Genomic DNA, 17,414 nt, shown 5'->3' with positions numbered 1-17,414 from the left:
AAATGATTCTATTATCAGGGGTTTGAGATAGCCTAGTTTTGTTAGAAGCTGTATTGTAAGAAAACCTCTAATGAAGTGTCAAACTGGAACATTTTGAGTTCTTCTGGATGCTGTCCTCCAAAGAACTCTAAATTCTTTTTTAAAGGGCTTTTTTACATTTGTTCATACATCCCTGCACTAATTAAAGCAGATTGTACTTTGTGCTTGTGCTCTTATTTTATTAATTTTTAGTACCAGGGATTGAACTCAGGGGTGCTTAATCACTGAGCCACATTCCCAATAATGCCCCCCACCTTTTTTTATTATTAATTTTGAAACAGGGTCTCCCTAAATTGTTCAGGGCCTCACTAAGTTGCTGAGTTCTGACTTGGAACTTGCGATTCTCCTGCCTCAGCTTCCTGAGTCACTGGGATTACTTGTGTGCACTTTTAAAATAGATTTTTCTTACCAGGTGTGGTGGTGCATGCCTATAGTCCTAGCTACTTAAGAGGCTGAGGCTGAAGGTTTGCTTGAGCTTAGGAGTTTGTGAACAGCCTGGGAAGCATAGCAGGACCATCTCAAAAAACAAAAGATTTTTTTCCTTGATAAATCTTTTACCCATTTTTATCCCTACATTGATAACTTTAGGTCATAGATGTCAAGAAACCTTCCTTTGCTTCCCTTTTGGTTCATTCCTTATTTCCCTAATTCAAGCTGACAGTGAGGTATTGTTTTAGTCATTTAACTATATCACTTGCCAACACTGACAGGGAGTCATTGGGTTTGGAATTTGTCTTATCACTGATTGATCGATGACCTTGAGAGTGTTGCTGTGCCTTTTCTTTGACTGTTTCTTTCTTTCTTTTTTAAATCTGTAATCAAGAGCGTTGAATTATAAGATCTATCGGGCCTTTCCTGGCTCTAAAATATGATTCTGGGAACTAAGTTTTGACAGGGAGTGAAGTTTCTGTAAATTTTCAAAAGAATAAAAGTTCTCATACCAATAAACTCCTTTTAGCTTTGTGAAACAAAGAACACTCTTGATATACATCTAGAGTTGCAACTTTGGAAATAGTTATTAGAAGCAGGATTGAGGCCTGGATGGTGCTTCTGCCTAGTGGACAGAAGCTGAGTGACTTAAGAGTTTTTGCCCCTGTCTCTTTTTGGTAGTCTAGCTGTCAAGGATATTTCTAAAGATCATGGCTTTTGGGGGCTGGGGAGATAGCTCAGTTGGTAGAGTGCTTGCCTTATAAGCACAAGGCCCTGGGTTCGATCCCCAGCACCCCCCCCCAAAAAAAAAAAAGATCATGGCTTTTTTGGGCTAGAGGGGTCCTGAGAGGTCTTTGTGCCCTTCTCTTGACCACAAGTTAGGATGGTACCCAACATTCTCAAACTGATGAAGGGTTTTTGTGTCAGCTTTTTGTTGCTGTGATCAAAATGCCTAACAGAAAGAATTTAGAGGAGGAAAACTTTATTTGGGGCTCACAGTTTCAGAGATTCAGTCCATGGTTGGCCAATTCCTTTGCCTGAGATGAGGCAGAACATCATGGTGGAAGAAAGCTGCTACACTGGGGAACAGAGAGTGTGCACGTGTATGTGTGTATGCAAGAGGAGTCAGCGACAAGACATAACCCCCAGAGACCTACTTCCTTCAGCCAAGCCTCATTTGTCTATAATTACCACTTAGTAGTCCATTCATATTATTAATGCATCAAATGGATTAATCCATGTTGAGGTCCCAGCTCTCATAGTCCAGTCTTTTCACCTCTAAACACTAACACATGAGTCCTTGTTAGTTGTTGTTTTTAGATCCAAATTATAACAAATTGTGGATGGATTTATTTCCCAGGTTGCTTGTTCACATATACACTGCTTTTTCTACTGAAGGCCTATCTTAATCTTTGGAGATGTTAGATTTCACAATTTGCCTCCATAATTTCTTCTTATATTTATTTTTTAAAAATATTTTTTGTTGTAAAGGGACATGGTACCTATTTTCGTGTGGTGCTGAGGATTGAACCCAGTGCCTCACACATGTTAGGCAAGCACTCTACCACTGAGCTATAGTCCCAGCCCTCTTTTTCTTTTTTTAAACAGGTTTCATCCACTTTATTTATTTATTTTTGTATAAAAACCCTATGTTGTAGCCATAGCTGGAGCCTGGATCCTCTGTACAGAGACTCTGGTGTGGGTTTTCACAAGATGGTCAGTGAATTCCTGCTAGGGAGACAAGGGTGAACACAGTCTCTTTCCAGAGATCAGGAGTCAAATAGCTGTATGTCTGAGAGATGGCATCAAAGGTGGCCTTAGTGAAACTGCCCAAGATGGCAGTACAGCCCCTGGCAGAAGTGTAGCAGTCATTAATACCAGCCATCATCAGCAGCCTCTTGGGCACAGGAGCTGAGACAATGCCAGTACCTCTGGGGACAGGGATGAGCCGCACCAGCATAGAACCACAATATCCTGTCACTTTGCAAGGGAGAGTGTGGGGCTTGCCAATCTTGTTCCCCCAGTAGCCTCTCCGCACAGGAACAATGGAGAGCTTGGCCAGGAGATAGCCCCTCAGATTCCAGTGGCTACCTCCCTGGAGCACTTTACTCCTAGTCCACATGACCATTGTAGTCCCCGATAGCTACAAATGCCTTGAACCTGGTCCGTTGGCCAGCAGGAGTCTGCTTCTGTACAGGCATGATCTTCAAAACCTCATCCTTGAGTGACGCCCCCAGGAAGAAGTCGATGATCTCAGACTCCTTGATGGGCAAAGAGAAGAGGTAGATCTTTTCCAAGGACTTGATATTCATGTCCTTGACCAGGCCAGCTTGGTGACTGGGATCCACTCCTTGTCTTTGGCCTTGCCTGCACGAGCCCCAGGGCCCCTGGGACCTCAGGGACCTCCAAACCTCCCACTGCACTAGTGTCTTCTGCCATTTGGTGTTTTCCCTCTTCTTATATTTCTTAAACTTTACTGTGTTATCTTAGAGAAGCAATACTAACACCAAAAGTAAAATCACTACCATCTTCCTGTGCTGCTGTCATGCTGTAACAGTTCTTTGTCAGTTCCTTTCCCCACTTTTTTTTTTTTTTTTTGCATAGCTCTTTCTCCTGATATGATGTTCCTTTCCCCCAACTCCTTTCCTTTCTTCCTCTCTCCCTCCCTCCCTTCTAGTACTGTGGATTGAACCCAGGGCCTCATATATGCTAGGCAAGTCCTCTACCATGGAGCTACATCCTCACCCCTTTTAAAACATTTTCTTTTGAGATAGGGTCTCATTAAGTTGTCTAGGCTGACCTCAAACTTTTGATCCTCCTGCCTTAGCCTCCTGAGTAGCTAAGATTACAGATGTGTACTACTGCACACAACTTATTCTTTGTTCTTACAATTTCAGAGCTTTAACCAGTACTCTAGGCAACCTCAAATACCAAGGCAGTGGGGAAATGTAGCAGGAGTCTCCATCTCTGGCAAGATGGGTATGGTAGGGAGAGTCTAGGATTAAGAGATAAGGATGCAACTGTAGGACTGATGTATACTTTATTTTGTTTAACTGTAGGAATCTGCCCCTCTCCATTGGCATTTCCATGCCTCTTGTCACCATCATCTACATCTTGACCAATGTGGCCTATTACACCGTGCTAGACATGAAGGACATCTTGGCCAGTGATGCTGTTGCTGTGGTAAAGGATTTTTACTAGTAGGTTTAGGGTGTATTGTGGACTTTTGGGTATATCCCAGCTCTTCCCAGTCTAGAAAGGAGGTAGAGAGCTTTGAAATGAGTACATTTGGAATACTGGGCTTGCAAGAAGGAACTGTTACTGTTATTGTGGAAGAAGGGTTGGATTCCTGGGAGCATGCCTATTGATGCCTTTCATTCCTTTTAGGTCCTACTAATAACTATTTTCTGTTCCTTTCCCTTAGACTTTTGCAGACCAGATTTTTGGAATATTTAACTGGACAATCCCATTTGCAGTTGCCTTATCCTGTTTTGGTGGCCTCAATGCCTCCATTGTGGCTGCTTCTAGGTAAGAGTGGCATCTTTTGCTAGCAGGGATGGTATTATGAAGAGTGATGTCAAGGAATTGTACGACTTACAGGACCTGGACTTTTACCTTCTGTGTTCCCTAACCTTTCTTCTTATTTCCATCAGCAGCCTTTAACTTCTCATTAATCTCAACCCTGAACTCCATTCTGGATTATTTGAACCATTTGAAGGGGTAGCAGAAAGGGAGGGCAGTGACAGGTGCAACCAGGCTGTTCCCCTCTGCCCCACAATTTTTTTACACTTTTGTCTTACCTAAATAGACTTTTCTTTGTGGGCTCAAGAGAAGGCCATCTCCCTGATGCCATCTGCATGATTCATGTTGAGCGGTTCACGCCAGTGTCTTCTCTGCTTTTCAATGTAAGTGCTCTAAGAAGATGGAAAGCCAGATTGTGCAAGAAGTTTTGGTAGCAGTAGATATGACTATTGTAGCTCCCTGAAAGTCCTAAAGAGAATTCTGACAGAAAAAATATTGATGGAATGATGGACTCCCATCATGGGCAAGTCTGTGCCAACTGCTGCAGTGATTCCTGAGAATCTAACTTCTCTTAGCAATGGTAACCACCTCCAGTCTTAGATAAGGCATAAAGTTCAAGGGGTACATTTTAATGATTAACTGCCATGACAGATAGGTAGTGTTTAAGAGAGGAAATGGTCCCTTATATTTGGGAGGAGGGTAACTGAAAAGACTACATGGAGGAAGTGTATTTGAAATAGATTTTGAAGGTCAGCATTGCAAAAGGTAGAGATGGGCTTTCTAAGAGAAATAGCATCAGAAAGTCCTGCAGTTAAGCAGTATGGAGTTGAATAGTAGGAGAGCTGGAAATGAAGGTTGGAGTCATTATGGAGAGGGCCTTGTGGAAGACGTGAGGGATTGTTTTGTGTTTTAAAGAGGCTTAATATGGCAGAGGCTTGAAGAAAGAACTGAAAATCCAATTGAGGCTATTAACTTCTGATAGAAAAGGAGTGAAAGACAAAATTAGAGTCTTAAACGGGTGAGAAGACAGCCAACAGATGGAGGTGGGTTTGTGGATGATCAAGGGGAATAAGAAGCACCTTGAATGACAAGGGCCCCTAGAGCTGTCTTGGGCTTGTGCCTACAGGGTATCATGGCATTGATCTACTTGTGTGTGGAGGACATCTTCAAGCTTATTAACTACTACAGCTTCAGTTACTGGTTCTTTGTGGGACTTTCTATTGTGGGTCAGCTCTATTTACGCTGGAAGGAGCCTGATCGACCTCGTCCCCTCAAGGTAACTTGCCTCCATCCTACCTCTGCTCTATTGGGAGCATTTTTTTCTTTTCTTTTTTGGTACTGGGGATTGAACTCAGGGGCTCTTTACCACTGAGATATAACTCTAGTCCTTTTTTTATTTTGAGACAGGGTCTTGCTAAATTCCTGAGGATCTTGTTGTATTTCCCAGGCTGGCCTCCAACTTGTGATCCACCTGCCTCAGACTTCCAAGTTGTGTGCACCACCATACCCAGATTTTTTTTAAACTGGGACTAAACCCATGGACACTTAACCATTGAGCCACATCCCCAGCCTTTTTTTTTTTTTTTTTTTTGATTTAGGGTCTAAGTTGCTGAGGCTGGCCTCAAACTTGCTATCATTCTGCTGCAGCCTCTCAAGTTGCTGGGATTATAGGCATGTGCCACCATACCCAGCAAAGGGGATTCTTGCTGGACTGTTCACTCAGAAACCTTTGCCTTGATGTAATTTTGTATTGAGATGATGGAAAGACTTAGTGCTCTGTGCAGTGCTGCAGACTGAACTCAGTGTCTTGGGCATGCTGGGCAAGTGCTCCACTACTGAGCTATATCCCTAACCCTTTAGGGCTTTGGTCTTTATGGGAAGTGGGGTTATAATGGTTGTCAAGTATCCTGAGCTAACTCCTAGTTGTTTCCTCTGTGTCCTTAGCTCAGCCTTTTCTTCCCCATTGTCTTCTGCCTGTGCACCATCTTCCTGGTGGCTGTTCCACTTTACAGTGATACTGTCAACTCCCTCATCGGCATTGGCATTGCCCTTTCAGGCTTGCCTTTTTACTTTCTCATCATCAGAGTGCCAAAAGACAAACGACCTCTTTGCCTCCGAAGGACTTTAGGTAAGCTTTGGGTCCTCAGGTCAGCTCAGCTACTTTACAGCCAGGTTTTTGCCTCCTTTCCAAATCTAGATTCCCAAGTCACCTTCACCATAGTCCCTTCCTGTTATTAACCATATAGCTTAACTGAATCACCCTCTTCAGGCCCAGTCCCATTCAGTGCCACATGAACTTAGCCAAGTTGACCTCTTCCCACTTTCAACTCAAATTTCTCTTTGTAGCATCTGCCACGTGGTACCTTCAGGTCCTGTGTATGTCAGTTGTTGCAGAAATGGATTTGGAAGATGGAGAAATACCCAAGCAACAAGATCCCAAATCTAACTAATACCATCTGGAATCCTGAGATGTGGAAAGCAGGGGCTGGAGCCAAGGTAGCTGAAAAGTAGAGCTCACTTTGGAGGTGTCATCCAGGAGCCTGGTTTAGGCAGCTTCAACCTTTGAACTTGCTTTTTAGAGATGAAAAGTAACTTATTTGTTTTGCTACATATTGTTTCAGATTTTGTAAAAGGATGGTAAGGCAGACTGTGGTGGGGTGTGGCACTTGTGGGCTTTGTTGTTCTAGGAGCACCTCTGGGTGTGACTACCTATTCCTCTTTTCCTTTAAAGGGGCCAACAATGCTTCAACTGTATCTCCTTTAGAAAGGCATGAAACTGTCACAGGTGCTGAACAATAATAAAAGGGTTATGTTCCTACGAGTTTGAGTGGCTTCATTTTATATAGTATCTTTGGGACAGTTCCCTTTAACCTAAAAATAGACCAAAGTTTCTTGTCTCTCAAGCCAGCTATTGAAAGCTGATAAAAACAACCTCTATACAAAGACAGACAAGGGAACTGCTGTAGCAAGATGTTAAGTAATTGCATAAAAGTATCACCTTTCATTCTTAATTTTCAGTAAAAATCTTGAGTAACCTATTTCTTGATGGAAATTGTATAGGTTCTTAGGGTCAAGAAATGTGGTTACTGTTTTCAGATACAATCTTATCAGTCATTTCTCTATGACCACAATGCAAATGTGGATGAAACACACATATGGGGTAGAGGTGTAAGCTCTTAATGCCAGGTTAAAACAGTCAGACACTTCCCAAGAGTATGGGCTATCAAAAGCAATCTTGACCCAACCTATTCATTTCTCTGAAGTACACAAACCATTTCTTTGTTTAATAAGTATCAGGAAGCAGCATGTAGTACAGAGGTTTCCTAATCCTGTGGATAGGAAGATTGCTTGGCTCCCCTGTGCTCTTTTATATGCAGGAATAAGAGTCTGCAGTGGATTCAGTTTTTAAAATGAATGAACATCTCCATGTCCCACAGTTCCTAGGTCTGGGGCAAGGGCATGGCATCAAGTCTGTCTTCAGTATTGAGCCTTTGAGGAGATAGAGTTCCCGCCAGAATGAGCAGGGAACACAAGTCAGCCAAGTGTGTCACGCCAGGGTTGCTTTGACTTTGGTTCACTGGTGTTGCCACTGACGGGGGTTTTGGGAGGGCAATTCTTTTCATGCTGTAGCAGAGGGTTGTGGGTAAAGGTCTGCCGTAAGGGCCCTGGAGGAAGAGAAAAAAAATCTCAGTGAGCAAAGGAAAAGAAGAAATGAAAGACAGAATTTAGCCTGAAATGATTATTTTACCTCTGGCTGCTAGATCTAAGTGGTTCTGCATGCGTCGTTCACGCTCGCGGAGCTGATGTGCAATTTCAGCATTTTTCCAGCCTGGGTAAGGAGAAGCTCAACTGTCAGTCCCATCCCCATTTTTCAGACCACTTTCCCCTGTCATGCCTTTACCTTGTTTGAAGCTCTTTATGAAGCCTTCTCGTGGAGGTAATTTGTCAGGGTCATGCACAACACGCTGGGGTATTTTAAGTATAGTACGTACAGCTGGAATCCGGAGGCAGGCCACTTGGCACAGGGAAAACATATTGGAGGAGAGCCAGTACATGAACACTGCCTAAGTGAAGAGAACAAGAGAAGGTCCTCACAGCTGCATCCCTGGTGGCTGGGCTAGATAGGAGGACTTGGAGCCATTTCCAAAGCTATTACATACCGAGGGGAAGTGGATGGTTATGGGCAAGACTGCCAGGGGCATCACTCTGATAACATTTCTCATCCACTGAAGGTCAGAACTTTGTACACCTGTGTCAGCACCTAGCTGCCAAAAACAAAACAAAACAAAACAAAACAAAACGAAACAGGGGAGCAGAGGAAAGGAGTATTGAACATACGTTAATAATCTGGTCTTACCCACTGACTATTTCTCCAGGGAAATACATAGCCACTCTACCCCCTACTCCCATTTATGTTGCAGGCCTGGTAGTTGGCTAACCGGGGCTTACCTCCAGGACACCCCACATTGTAGCAGTGACTACCAGTGGTAACACATAGATGGGATCAGATACAGTGAGATCTTGGAACCACCAGAGGCCACCTGTCTGCATACTGGGCACAGGAAGGTTGGCCATCTCTCTCAAGGCAATGAAGAAGGAGATGAAGACTGGTGCCTATTACACAGAATAGAGGGGACATTTTCAATAACCCATCACTGAAAGCCATGTATATCACCACCACCTGCTTTTGTGGTCTCGGGCATGGAAAACATAGAGGAGGCCATTTGATGAAATAAGAAGGGAAACATTTTTGCTCACCTGAGTCAGAGGTAGAATGAGAGGTTTAAAGAATTTAATATCGTGCCTTTTCTGGTAAAGTGTCATTTCTGAGGAAGCCCTGTAAACTGGGAGGTGAAGCAAAATTAATGGTCGAGTTATTTCAGCGAGGGTGGACAACTGTCCCATGAAATTTCTAACTGATCTTGGACAGTCCCTGATAGTGTTAGGGCCAAGAAATAGCTAAATCTTTAGAATTTGCCCAACTGTTGAAATTTCTGGTTTAGGTTGTCTCTTTCCTCCAGGATAATGTCTGCAAATGTCCTCTTTCACACTCATACTGCAACTGACTCACACTCAACATGGTCTCCTGCCAACTTGGCTTCTCTGATTCGAGTGGAAAACTTCTGGATCTCTGGCAAGTGGTTGTGAATCTTGGCTGCCTCTCGCTGGCCCTTCACGATGAGAGGAAAAACCAGGCAGCGGGCAAGGACTGTACCTGGAAAACACAAACTAGAATTAGAGTGAAGTTAAAGCAGTTCTGTAGTTAGAAGGTTGAAGATTTTTTAAGTCATCACTGAAAAAAGTCTCTCTTATTCCAGCCTTTTCCATACTGTGATTCATGCCCAAGAGGCCCAGAACTAAGGATAGGGATATGGCTTATTTCCTTCAAGGACAAGTCTTCAGCTCTCATTTAATTTTTTGGGTACCAGGGATTAAACCCAGGGGCATTTAACCACTGAGACACACCCCCAACCCTTTTTTTATTTTGAGACAGGATCTCACTAAGTCCTTAGGACCTCACTAAGTTTTTGAGGTTGATCTTAAACTTGCAATCCTCCTGCCTCAGCCTCTTAAGTCACTAGGATTACAGGTGTGTGCCAATGTGCCTGACTCTTCATCCTCTGCTCTCTACCACAAAAGTTTAGTATTAATTTCTGCCAAGCAGATGACTGGAAATCCTGTTTGTTGCCTCAAACAAAAAGGTGACAAGAACTCCTTTTCTACATCAATTGCCTCTGAACTTTTCTATATTCAACAGAACCTTTTTTCCCCCTTTCAACTATAAATTCTGACAAAACATACAAATCTAGCTGCCCTGGGTGAAGAAAAAACGGTTAGCTATAGGAGTGGTTATGCTAGTTTTCACTTTGCACCTTATAGAAATCTGGAGCCTCCAGGAATGAAGTCTGAAAGCCACTGTTCTAGAAATCCCTGGAGTAGGAAGTAATGTAATTGGTCACTTCTTATTTTTTTTCTTTACACTTCATATTCAGTGGTCATTCCAACAAATATTTAGTTTATGGTATCTACAGACATATAAGCTGTCTGGGCTGAGAAAAGCTGGGGAGCTAAGGATGGAATCCAGAGTACCATCCCTGAAGTGGCAGGTAGGGTATCAGGTAATGGAGATGGAAAGGTGTGGTCAGAAAGACAAAATCATGAAAGATTTTCACAAAATCCAAGGGACAGAGTTCAAGTTCTAAAATGTTTAATGTAGAAAGGTCAAGGATGAGCAAAGTATTTTAGCAATGGTGTTATCAGATTGCTGAAAGTCGAAGAAATGGAAAAAAGTAGTTCAAATGAATTTAGAATCCTCTTTTAAATAAAAGCATGAAAGGACGAGGAAAGAAAGGGGAACCAAGTATGAAGGGAAGAAACTTTATCCCAGGTAACAAATGGGTACATTTGAGCATGTCTGTTTGTTTTTGGGAGGGCAGTAAGTTGAAGACACAGAAGAGAGGAGGTAATTGATGGAGCAAGGTGTAGAAAGAAATGGAATTCAAAGCAGTTTAAACCTTAACAAGAGCAATGTGATTACCTTCCTAATTTGAAGTCTCCTCTCAGTGCCTGATCAGACTATTCTCTTAAACCAAGGTAGCTTCATCACTGTTAATCAGGCCCTCTTACTCCAACTCCCTGCTCACATTCAAATATCTATACTATTTGAATCTTAGATGATTAAGCCACTTCATAATGCTTTTTAGGAAATAAAAGAAGAGGGCAGCTAAGCATCATGAGCCTGTACCCTTCACTTGAATTATCTGTTTTTTGACTACTACATTCCTGCACCTATTTCCTTGATCCTCTCACAGAAACGCCATTTTTAAGGTTCTATCCCTAGGTCCCTATTTCCTCTATCCTTGTCCAGGATATATTTCCCTTACATGCAGCAATGGCCCCCCACCAAGGTAGGCCCAGGTTAACATGCATAAATTCCAGGAGGTTCTGGATCAATCCCACTGGGGTATATGACCCTAGCCCCAGTTCAGTGAAGCTCTGTTCGGCAACAGCTTGGATTACATCCGTAGTTCCTCCAGAAGCCACTTCAGGTACTGCTGTGGGTGAGGGAGTTGCAGGAACAATAGGAGGGGCCTGGACCTGTGTGAAAGAAAGCCATGTGTGATATTTAGTAAATGGGACACACAGCAAGTGAGGTCCCTTCATATAATCAATATTGGGTTCTGTTTTCTTGACTACTCTTCTTGTTCTTCCAGGTTAGCTTACAGTGTCCACAGAATTCATGCTTAAAAAGGACATATTTTTTTTGCTACTAGGCAGGAAGATAAATTATTTAAAATAAGATTTCATGACTTCCTTTGATGCTGGGAAGTTACCTCTCAAATCACTGTTTCCTGAACTTCAGCCATCTATCACAATTACAATTTCCCCCATAAGTTGAAAGAAACTATTATACTTACAATGTATCTTTAAATCAAATCAGTTTTTTTTTTTTTTTTTTTTTTTTAACTAAACTTTTTTTTCAGGGCTGGGGATTGAATCCAGGGCCTGCGGCTTGCAGCAAAGTGCCACACCCCCCTAGCCCTCAACTCATTCTTTATGATCCAATACCCCACTTGGCCTCCTCTCAGGAAATAGTATCCATGAAATCATGTATTTATAAGCAAATTATGATTTTCCTAATACAAACCTGGAATTATGTTTCACATTGCCATCATTGGCTTAGCACTACTCTGGCAAACAGTGCCTCGAATCAACATAAATCTCTCCTTGTACTTTCACTAATTTCTCCATTGATTTGAAAATCCATTCCAAGCAGACATGCTAATATTTTGGGAAGCTGTGTGAAGCATGGGAAAGAACTGCTACATATTCCTCTTGCCCCTCGAATAAAACAAAACTAACCAAGAAGTAGGAACCAAAGGCCTCTTTCTTACCTGGGCTTCTGCAAATGAAATGGCAGAGGTACTGAGGCAGCGGGAGCTGTAGGTTGTGACGAGGACATAACGAAGCTGCTTGCAGTCTGGGTGGCCTGGGACCTGGAGCCCCTCGGTCAGCGGTTTCCGCGGCCACTGTGAGGACCCTAGGACACTGTGGAACTGATCAGATGAAAGGATAATGGAATCTCTATGCTGGAAGCAGAAGGCCCAGCGTAGGGCCACAGGGCATTCACTAGGGAACCCTCAGGAAGCTGACAGTTTGCCATACAGGTGAGCACACTGCTGCTCTGTTCGCGTAGATTGCCGGCCTGAAGGCATGCCACTTGGTGCGTACAGGGTGGAGCTCAGGCCGGGGTTTCCTGTACCTCGGGTACCACAGACCCACTCCGGGGTCCAGGGCCGAGGCTGGGGAGAACTTGACCCGGGCTAAGGCAGTTCCCGGAAACCGACAACAGGACGGGGCCACCGAGCCCGCAGAGACCGAGATGTAACCCGAGGTCATGACACTCAGATCCTAGTAACCAGGTCAGCTGCTGCTCATGCCCTCGGCTCAGGTTGCAGGGACAGGGCAGCATCCTGGCGCGCAGTTTCTGGGCAACCTTACCTGACGCTGAAGCCGTAGCAGGCACACAAGCTCCCGGCGCCCACACATCAAGCCCAGCGCCATTTTGCCCGGAAGAGGACTTGCTTTCGCGCGTGCGCACTCAGAACCGTAAGCCCTCAGGCGGAGGCCCTTTTGGAAATGGGCATGAGGCCAGAGTCGTCGCCATCGATCAGATGGTAAAGGAGAGTGGAGCTTGGTAGCCATATTTAATGTGGGCAAGAAGCCTCAAAGGGTCACCTTTAACAAGATCGCGCAGAGGGTGTCCTCCAGAGGTTTGAAGGAGGTTGAAGTTAAGAACCATTTTTAGTGGCCGTTGTTAATGCTCTGTAAATCTGGGGACTTTTTCTACGTTTTATAAAGCCGCGATTATCCTTTGATTTACTGGGTTAAAAATAGCCTTTGGGGGCTGGAGTTGTAGCTCAGTGGTCTAGTGCTTGCGTAGCATACGTGAGGCACTGGGTTTGATCCTCAGCACCACATAAAAATAAATAAATAAAATAAAGGTATTGTGTCCACCTACATCTAAAAATGTTATTAAAAAAAAAAAAAAAAGCAAAAGCTTTTGGTCCGGTGCGGTGGCCCTAGCCTGTAATTCCACTGACTGAGGCTGAGGTAGGAGAATCACAAGTTCAAAGCCAAATTCAGCAATTTAGCAAGATCCTAAGTAACTTCTCCCGAGTAAATTTTACTTCTCGAAATAAAAAATAAAAATGACTGGAGATATAGCTCAATGATAAAGCACCCCTGGGTTCAATCTCCAGTACCAAATAAATATATAACAAACAAATATCTTTCGGATATCTTATCTGTGCTTAGCATGGATTTTTCCCGCCTAATGATGTTTGATGCTTATGTACTAGATAATATTGTAATCTCAGATCCAGTGAAATTTGAGGGTAGTATGGAGTTTGATAGAAATGGAGGGAAGGCAGCTTCTAGGAAATATTTTCTTTCTACTTAAAAAAGACAAGGCTCCACCATTTCCTTATGCCTTAAATGGGATTATGTGAGGACTGTGACCATGATGGTACAGATCTAAAAATGAAAAGCTGACATGCTGAAGATAGTTGAATGGAAAAGAGAAAAAAACCCCGCATACTTGATGTTCTTGAGCTGTTAAACCAAGCTTGTAAACACCCTTTTCCCTATTTCTAGACTTTGTTCTGTAAGATAAAAATCTTTATTTTGTGTGTTAGTGTGTGTGTGTGTATGTTTTACTGGGAATTTAACCCAGGGTCACTTACTACTACATTCCCTCACCATCCCCCCCCCCTTTTTTTTTTTTTAATTTTGAGGCAGGGTCATACTAAATCGCCTAGGCTGGCCTTGAATTTGTGACTGACTCATCTTCTGGGGTCTCTGAGATTATAGACTCTTTGCCCCTTGCCCAGCTGATAATCTGTTTCTTGAAGCTGAAAACATTCCTAAAGATATGTACAGTGAAGTTATCTTCCTTGGAGAAAAAAGATTACTGCCCAGAAAGATGGGAGTTGATTGTAGTTGAACCCTTACAAAGTACAGGATGCTTTCTGAACAACAAAGTATAGTTTGGGAAAAATTCAAACACCTAGAATGATTTCAATCACTGCTAGTTTGGGATGGTTATGGATATATCTGATAGAAATAGTAAAAATAGGAGACAAAGAAATACAATATGATTTAGTAACAATTAGGTTTAACACATTGTTTGTTTTGTTTTGTTTTTTTACAGTGCTGGGGATTGAACCCAGGGCCTTGTGCTTGCAAGGCAAGCACTTTACTGACTGAGCTATCTCCCCAGCTCAGCTTAATATGTTGAATGTGTTTAAACAAGGTTTTCAGAGAGTACTTTAAAACTCAGTATGATTTGAAGGGATCATGAATGTTCAATTTTGTGTTGGAGAAAACTATCCTATTGTAGACTTAATTTGGTGACCCCAAACTAACCTTTCTGCCATTATTTCGCTATTGGTAGTTCACTCATTTTGAAATCTTGGTTGGTGATGTGACTAGGATGCATTGGCAAAGATGATGTGCTAATTTAGCGCATGCCTTAAAAAGATCTGGTAGCTTCTGATTTTGCTTTCAGGGGGAAGCCAGCTATTATGTTATTAGTTTTATTTCCCAGTCTAACATGTGAAAAGCTCAATCTAATCATGTGGGGGAGTACAGAAGTCTGGGTTAACAGCCTCAATTGAACACCCAGACTATAGCATCAATGCCGGATATGTGAAGATGGCTAATTTGAAATTGGATTCTCCAGTCCATTGGAGCCACCCTAGGTGATCATGTAGAGCAAGGAAAGGCTGCCTCCTTCCAGTTTCACCCATTTAAAATTTACAAACAAAACAATCGTAGTTTTTAAAGTCACTAAATTTTGAAGTGCTTTGCTCTGCAAGAATAGGTAATGGAAATATGTTCTAATATTAAGTGAATGGGTATTTGTTCTTGCAAAAAGAACATGAGCTAATTGAAGTATATCTTACATTACTTTGCACTTATTTCTGTGTGTTTTTATTGATTTTTCATGGAATGAGTCCTGCTTCCTCCTTTAGATTTTAGAGGTAGGGAGCATGTCTCCTATTTTTTGTAAATCTTTTATATTTGCATTAGGAATATTAGTTTTTAAAAGTGACTGACTTTCATTGGCAAAGGGCAGAGAATTACAAATTAAGAAAGCCATGAATTTGGTGGTCACTCTAATTTAAAAAGATCAGTTGGGCTGGGTGTGGTCGTGCATGCTTGTAATCCTAGTGACTCAGGAGGCCAAGACCTAAGGATTGAAAATTCCAAGCCAGCCTCAGTAATTCAGTCCTAAGTAATTTAGCAAAACCCTACCTCAAAATAAAAAACAAAAAGGACTAGTGATGTGGTTCAGTGGTTAAGGGCCCTGGGGTTCAATCCCTGGTTACCCTCCATCCCTAGTTGGTATGACTTCTGTGTTTGCAGGGAATCTGTGTGTGTGTGTGTGTGTGTGTGTGTGTGTGTGTGTGTGTTGAATTTGTAGGTGGGATTAGGGAGTAGAGAGGTTTACTAAAACTGATATTCCTGAATAACTTTGCCCACCTCATATATCATATAGTGATTTATATATCATAAAGTGACATCACTTTATGATACCATAAATTCTTATTTTTATTGAAGCTCTTTTGTATGTGATGAGTTGCTTTTGTCTTGCTGCTTTTCAAAAATTCCTTTCAGCAGTGTGATTATAAGGTGTTTCAGAGTGAGTTTCTTTGGATTTATTCTACTCGGAGTTCATTGAGTTTCTTCAAGTAGTATCTCTTCCCCTTTCTTGATCTCTTATTTGAGATTCCCATAATGTATATGTTAGTTCACTTGATGGTGTACCATATGTCCCTTAGGGTCTGCCCACTCTTCTTCATTCTTTTTTCTTTCTGCTTTTCAGATTTGACTACTGAGAGTGGTCGTATCTTCAGATTCTTTGATTCTTTCTTATGAATAAATCAATTTTTGCTTGGTTCCTTTATATAATTTTATCTTTGTTGATATTCACATTTTACTAATAAACTATTTTCCTGATTTTCTTTAGTTCTTTTCTATTTTTTTTTTTAAATACTGGGAATCCAATCCAGGCCTTGCACATAATAGGCAAGTACTCTATCACTAAGCAGTTAGCATCCCTGGTCCCCCTTTAATTCTTGGTCCATATTTTTCTTTATTTCTTTGAACATATTTAAGACAGCTATTTTAAAATCTGTGATATCTGGGCTCCTCAGGAATGGCACTATCAATTAATTTTGCTCCTTATTTTTGTTTTTTTGTGTGTCTTGTTTTTTGTTTGTTTTATTGTTGTTGGGAATTGGGCATTTGAAAAAAAAAAATAGATACTTTCCCTTGTGTTTTCAGATTGATTCTGAACTAATGCAGTCTTTCAACACTGAGCAAGTATTGCTTTGAGCCTAGGGATCAGCCTGAGGTGAAAGCTTAAGGTCTTGCCTTCTCAAGATTTTTATGAGTGTCTTACCTTGTCCTGTGTGTGGCTCTCAATTTCTCACTATACATGACTGCTTAAATCTTAATTTCCCAAAGACTTTCCCTCTGACTTCTCCTTGAACCTTAGGCAGTCTACTGTATATCTCACCGATAATCAATCTCTCTCTCTCCTATACAACCCTGCCCCCCACCCCCACCTCTCTTTGGTACAGGTAATCTAACCCAAGGGCACTTTACCACTGAGCTACATCCTTTGCCCTTTTTATTTTTTATTTTGAGACAGGGTCTTCATAAGTTGTTTAGGACCTTGCTAAGCTGTTGAGGCTAGCCTTGAACTTGTGATCCTCCTATCTTGGCCTTCTGAGTCACTGGAATTACAGATGTTTGCCACTGTGCCCAACTTTACCCATAATCTCTTGCTCCACCTGTTTGAGTCTAGTCTCCTCGCAGCTTTCATGAGTAGTGCCTCCTACTTTTCATGATTGAGGTCTGAGACCTCAGATGTATACACTATTTTCAAATAAAGTTTGTTTTGCTTCTTGTAGTTGAGGAAGAGAACTTGGAATTAGTCAACTGTCTCTTCCAGACTAAGAGCACTGCCACATCAAATAGTAGGTGAAACAAGGGCAAATAAAAATACCACAAATCTTTCAAATCTTTCTTATTATTTGGAGGTGGAGTTTTTTTTTTTTTTTTTTTTTTTTTTTTCTTTTTTTAAATTGGGCACTCACTTTGTTGCTAGAAATCTTTGTTTTCTGGGGGCTCCTATAGGTTGCTTTAGCCAGTTTTTTTTGTTTTTTTTTTTTTTAAAGTATGTGTGGGTAGGTGGGAAATGAGAGCTTGGTGCTTCCTAATTTATCATTTGTTGATACCACATAAGCTTCCATCTTAAAAAGATAAAAGATCAAATTAAACCCCAAGTAAGTATAAGAAACAGGAAAAAAAAAAAAAACTCATGAAATATGAAAAAGAAAAACAGAGGAGAA

General features: G+C 41.8%; 2 protein-coding genes, 1 non-coding gene and 1 pseudogene across 7 annotated transcripts in view; 2 read left to right on the top strand and 2 right to left on the bottom strand.

Moving 5' to 3' along the window:
- The window catches only part of Slc7a7 (solute carrier family 7 member 7), a 50,440-nt gene extending 43,632 nt beyond the window's left edge, over positions 1–6,808 (top strand). For all 5 annotated transcript variants that reach the window (XM_047537857.1, XM_047537855.1, XM_047537841.1 and 2 more), the window contains exons 5-10: positions 3,528–3,651; positions 3,893–3,996; positions 4,277–4,373; positions 5,117–5,266; positions 5,935–6,118; positions 6,337–6,808. In XM_047537857.1, coding sequence (XP_047393813.1) covers positions 3,528–3,651; positions 3,893–3,996; positions 4,277–4,373; positions 5,117–5,266; positions 5,935–6,118; positions 6,337–6,440 — 763 coding nt within the window. In that variant the 3' untranslated portion in view covers positions 6,441–6,808. The remainder of the gene's footprint in view (positions 1–3,527; positions 3,652–3,892; positions 3,997–4,276; positions 4,374–5,116; positions 5,267–5,934; positions 6,119–6,336) is intronic.
- Positions 1,195–1,271, top strand: Trnai-uau (transfer RNA isoleucine (anticodon UAU)). The gene has a single exon. It is a non-coding gene; the product is annotated as a tRNA-Ile (tRNA).
- Positions 2,116–2,907, bottom strand: LOC124974915 (40S ribosomal protein S2-like; annotated as a pseudogene).
- Positions 6,809–7,047: 239 nt separating the features above from the next.
- Positions 7,048–12,576, bottom strand: Oxa1l (OXA1L mitochondrial inner membrane protein). The gene is made up of 10 exons (XM_047537861.1): positions 12,493–12,576; positions 11,886–12,047; positions 10,875–11,088; positions 9,062–9,205; positions 8,749–8,834; positions 8,440–8,604; positions 8,151–8,255; positions 7,892–8,054; positions 7,739–7,819; positions 7,048–7,655 (listed from the first exon to the last, which is right to left on the bottom strand). Exons 1-10 carry the CDS (start codon positions 12,553–12,555, stop codon positions 7,525–7,527), a joined length of 1,314 nt encoding a protein of 437 aa, XP_047393817.1. The 5' UTR covers positions 12,556–12,576; the 3' UTR covers positions 7,048–7,524.
- Positions 12,577–17,414: the final 4,838 nt, after the last annotated feature.

The sequence above is a fragment of the Sciurus carolinensis genome, chromosome 2 (genome assembly GCF_902686445.1).
Source record: "Sciurus carolinensis chromosome 2, mSciCar1.2, whole genome shotgun sequence".
Classification (NCBI taxonomy): domain Eukaryota; kingdom Metazoa; phylum Chordata; class Mammalia; order Rodentia; family Sciuridae; genus Sciurus; species Sciurus carolinensis.
This window is presented reverse-complemented; position numbering and strand designations above follow the sequence as displayed.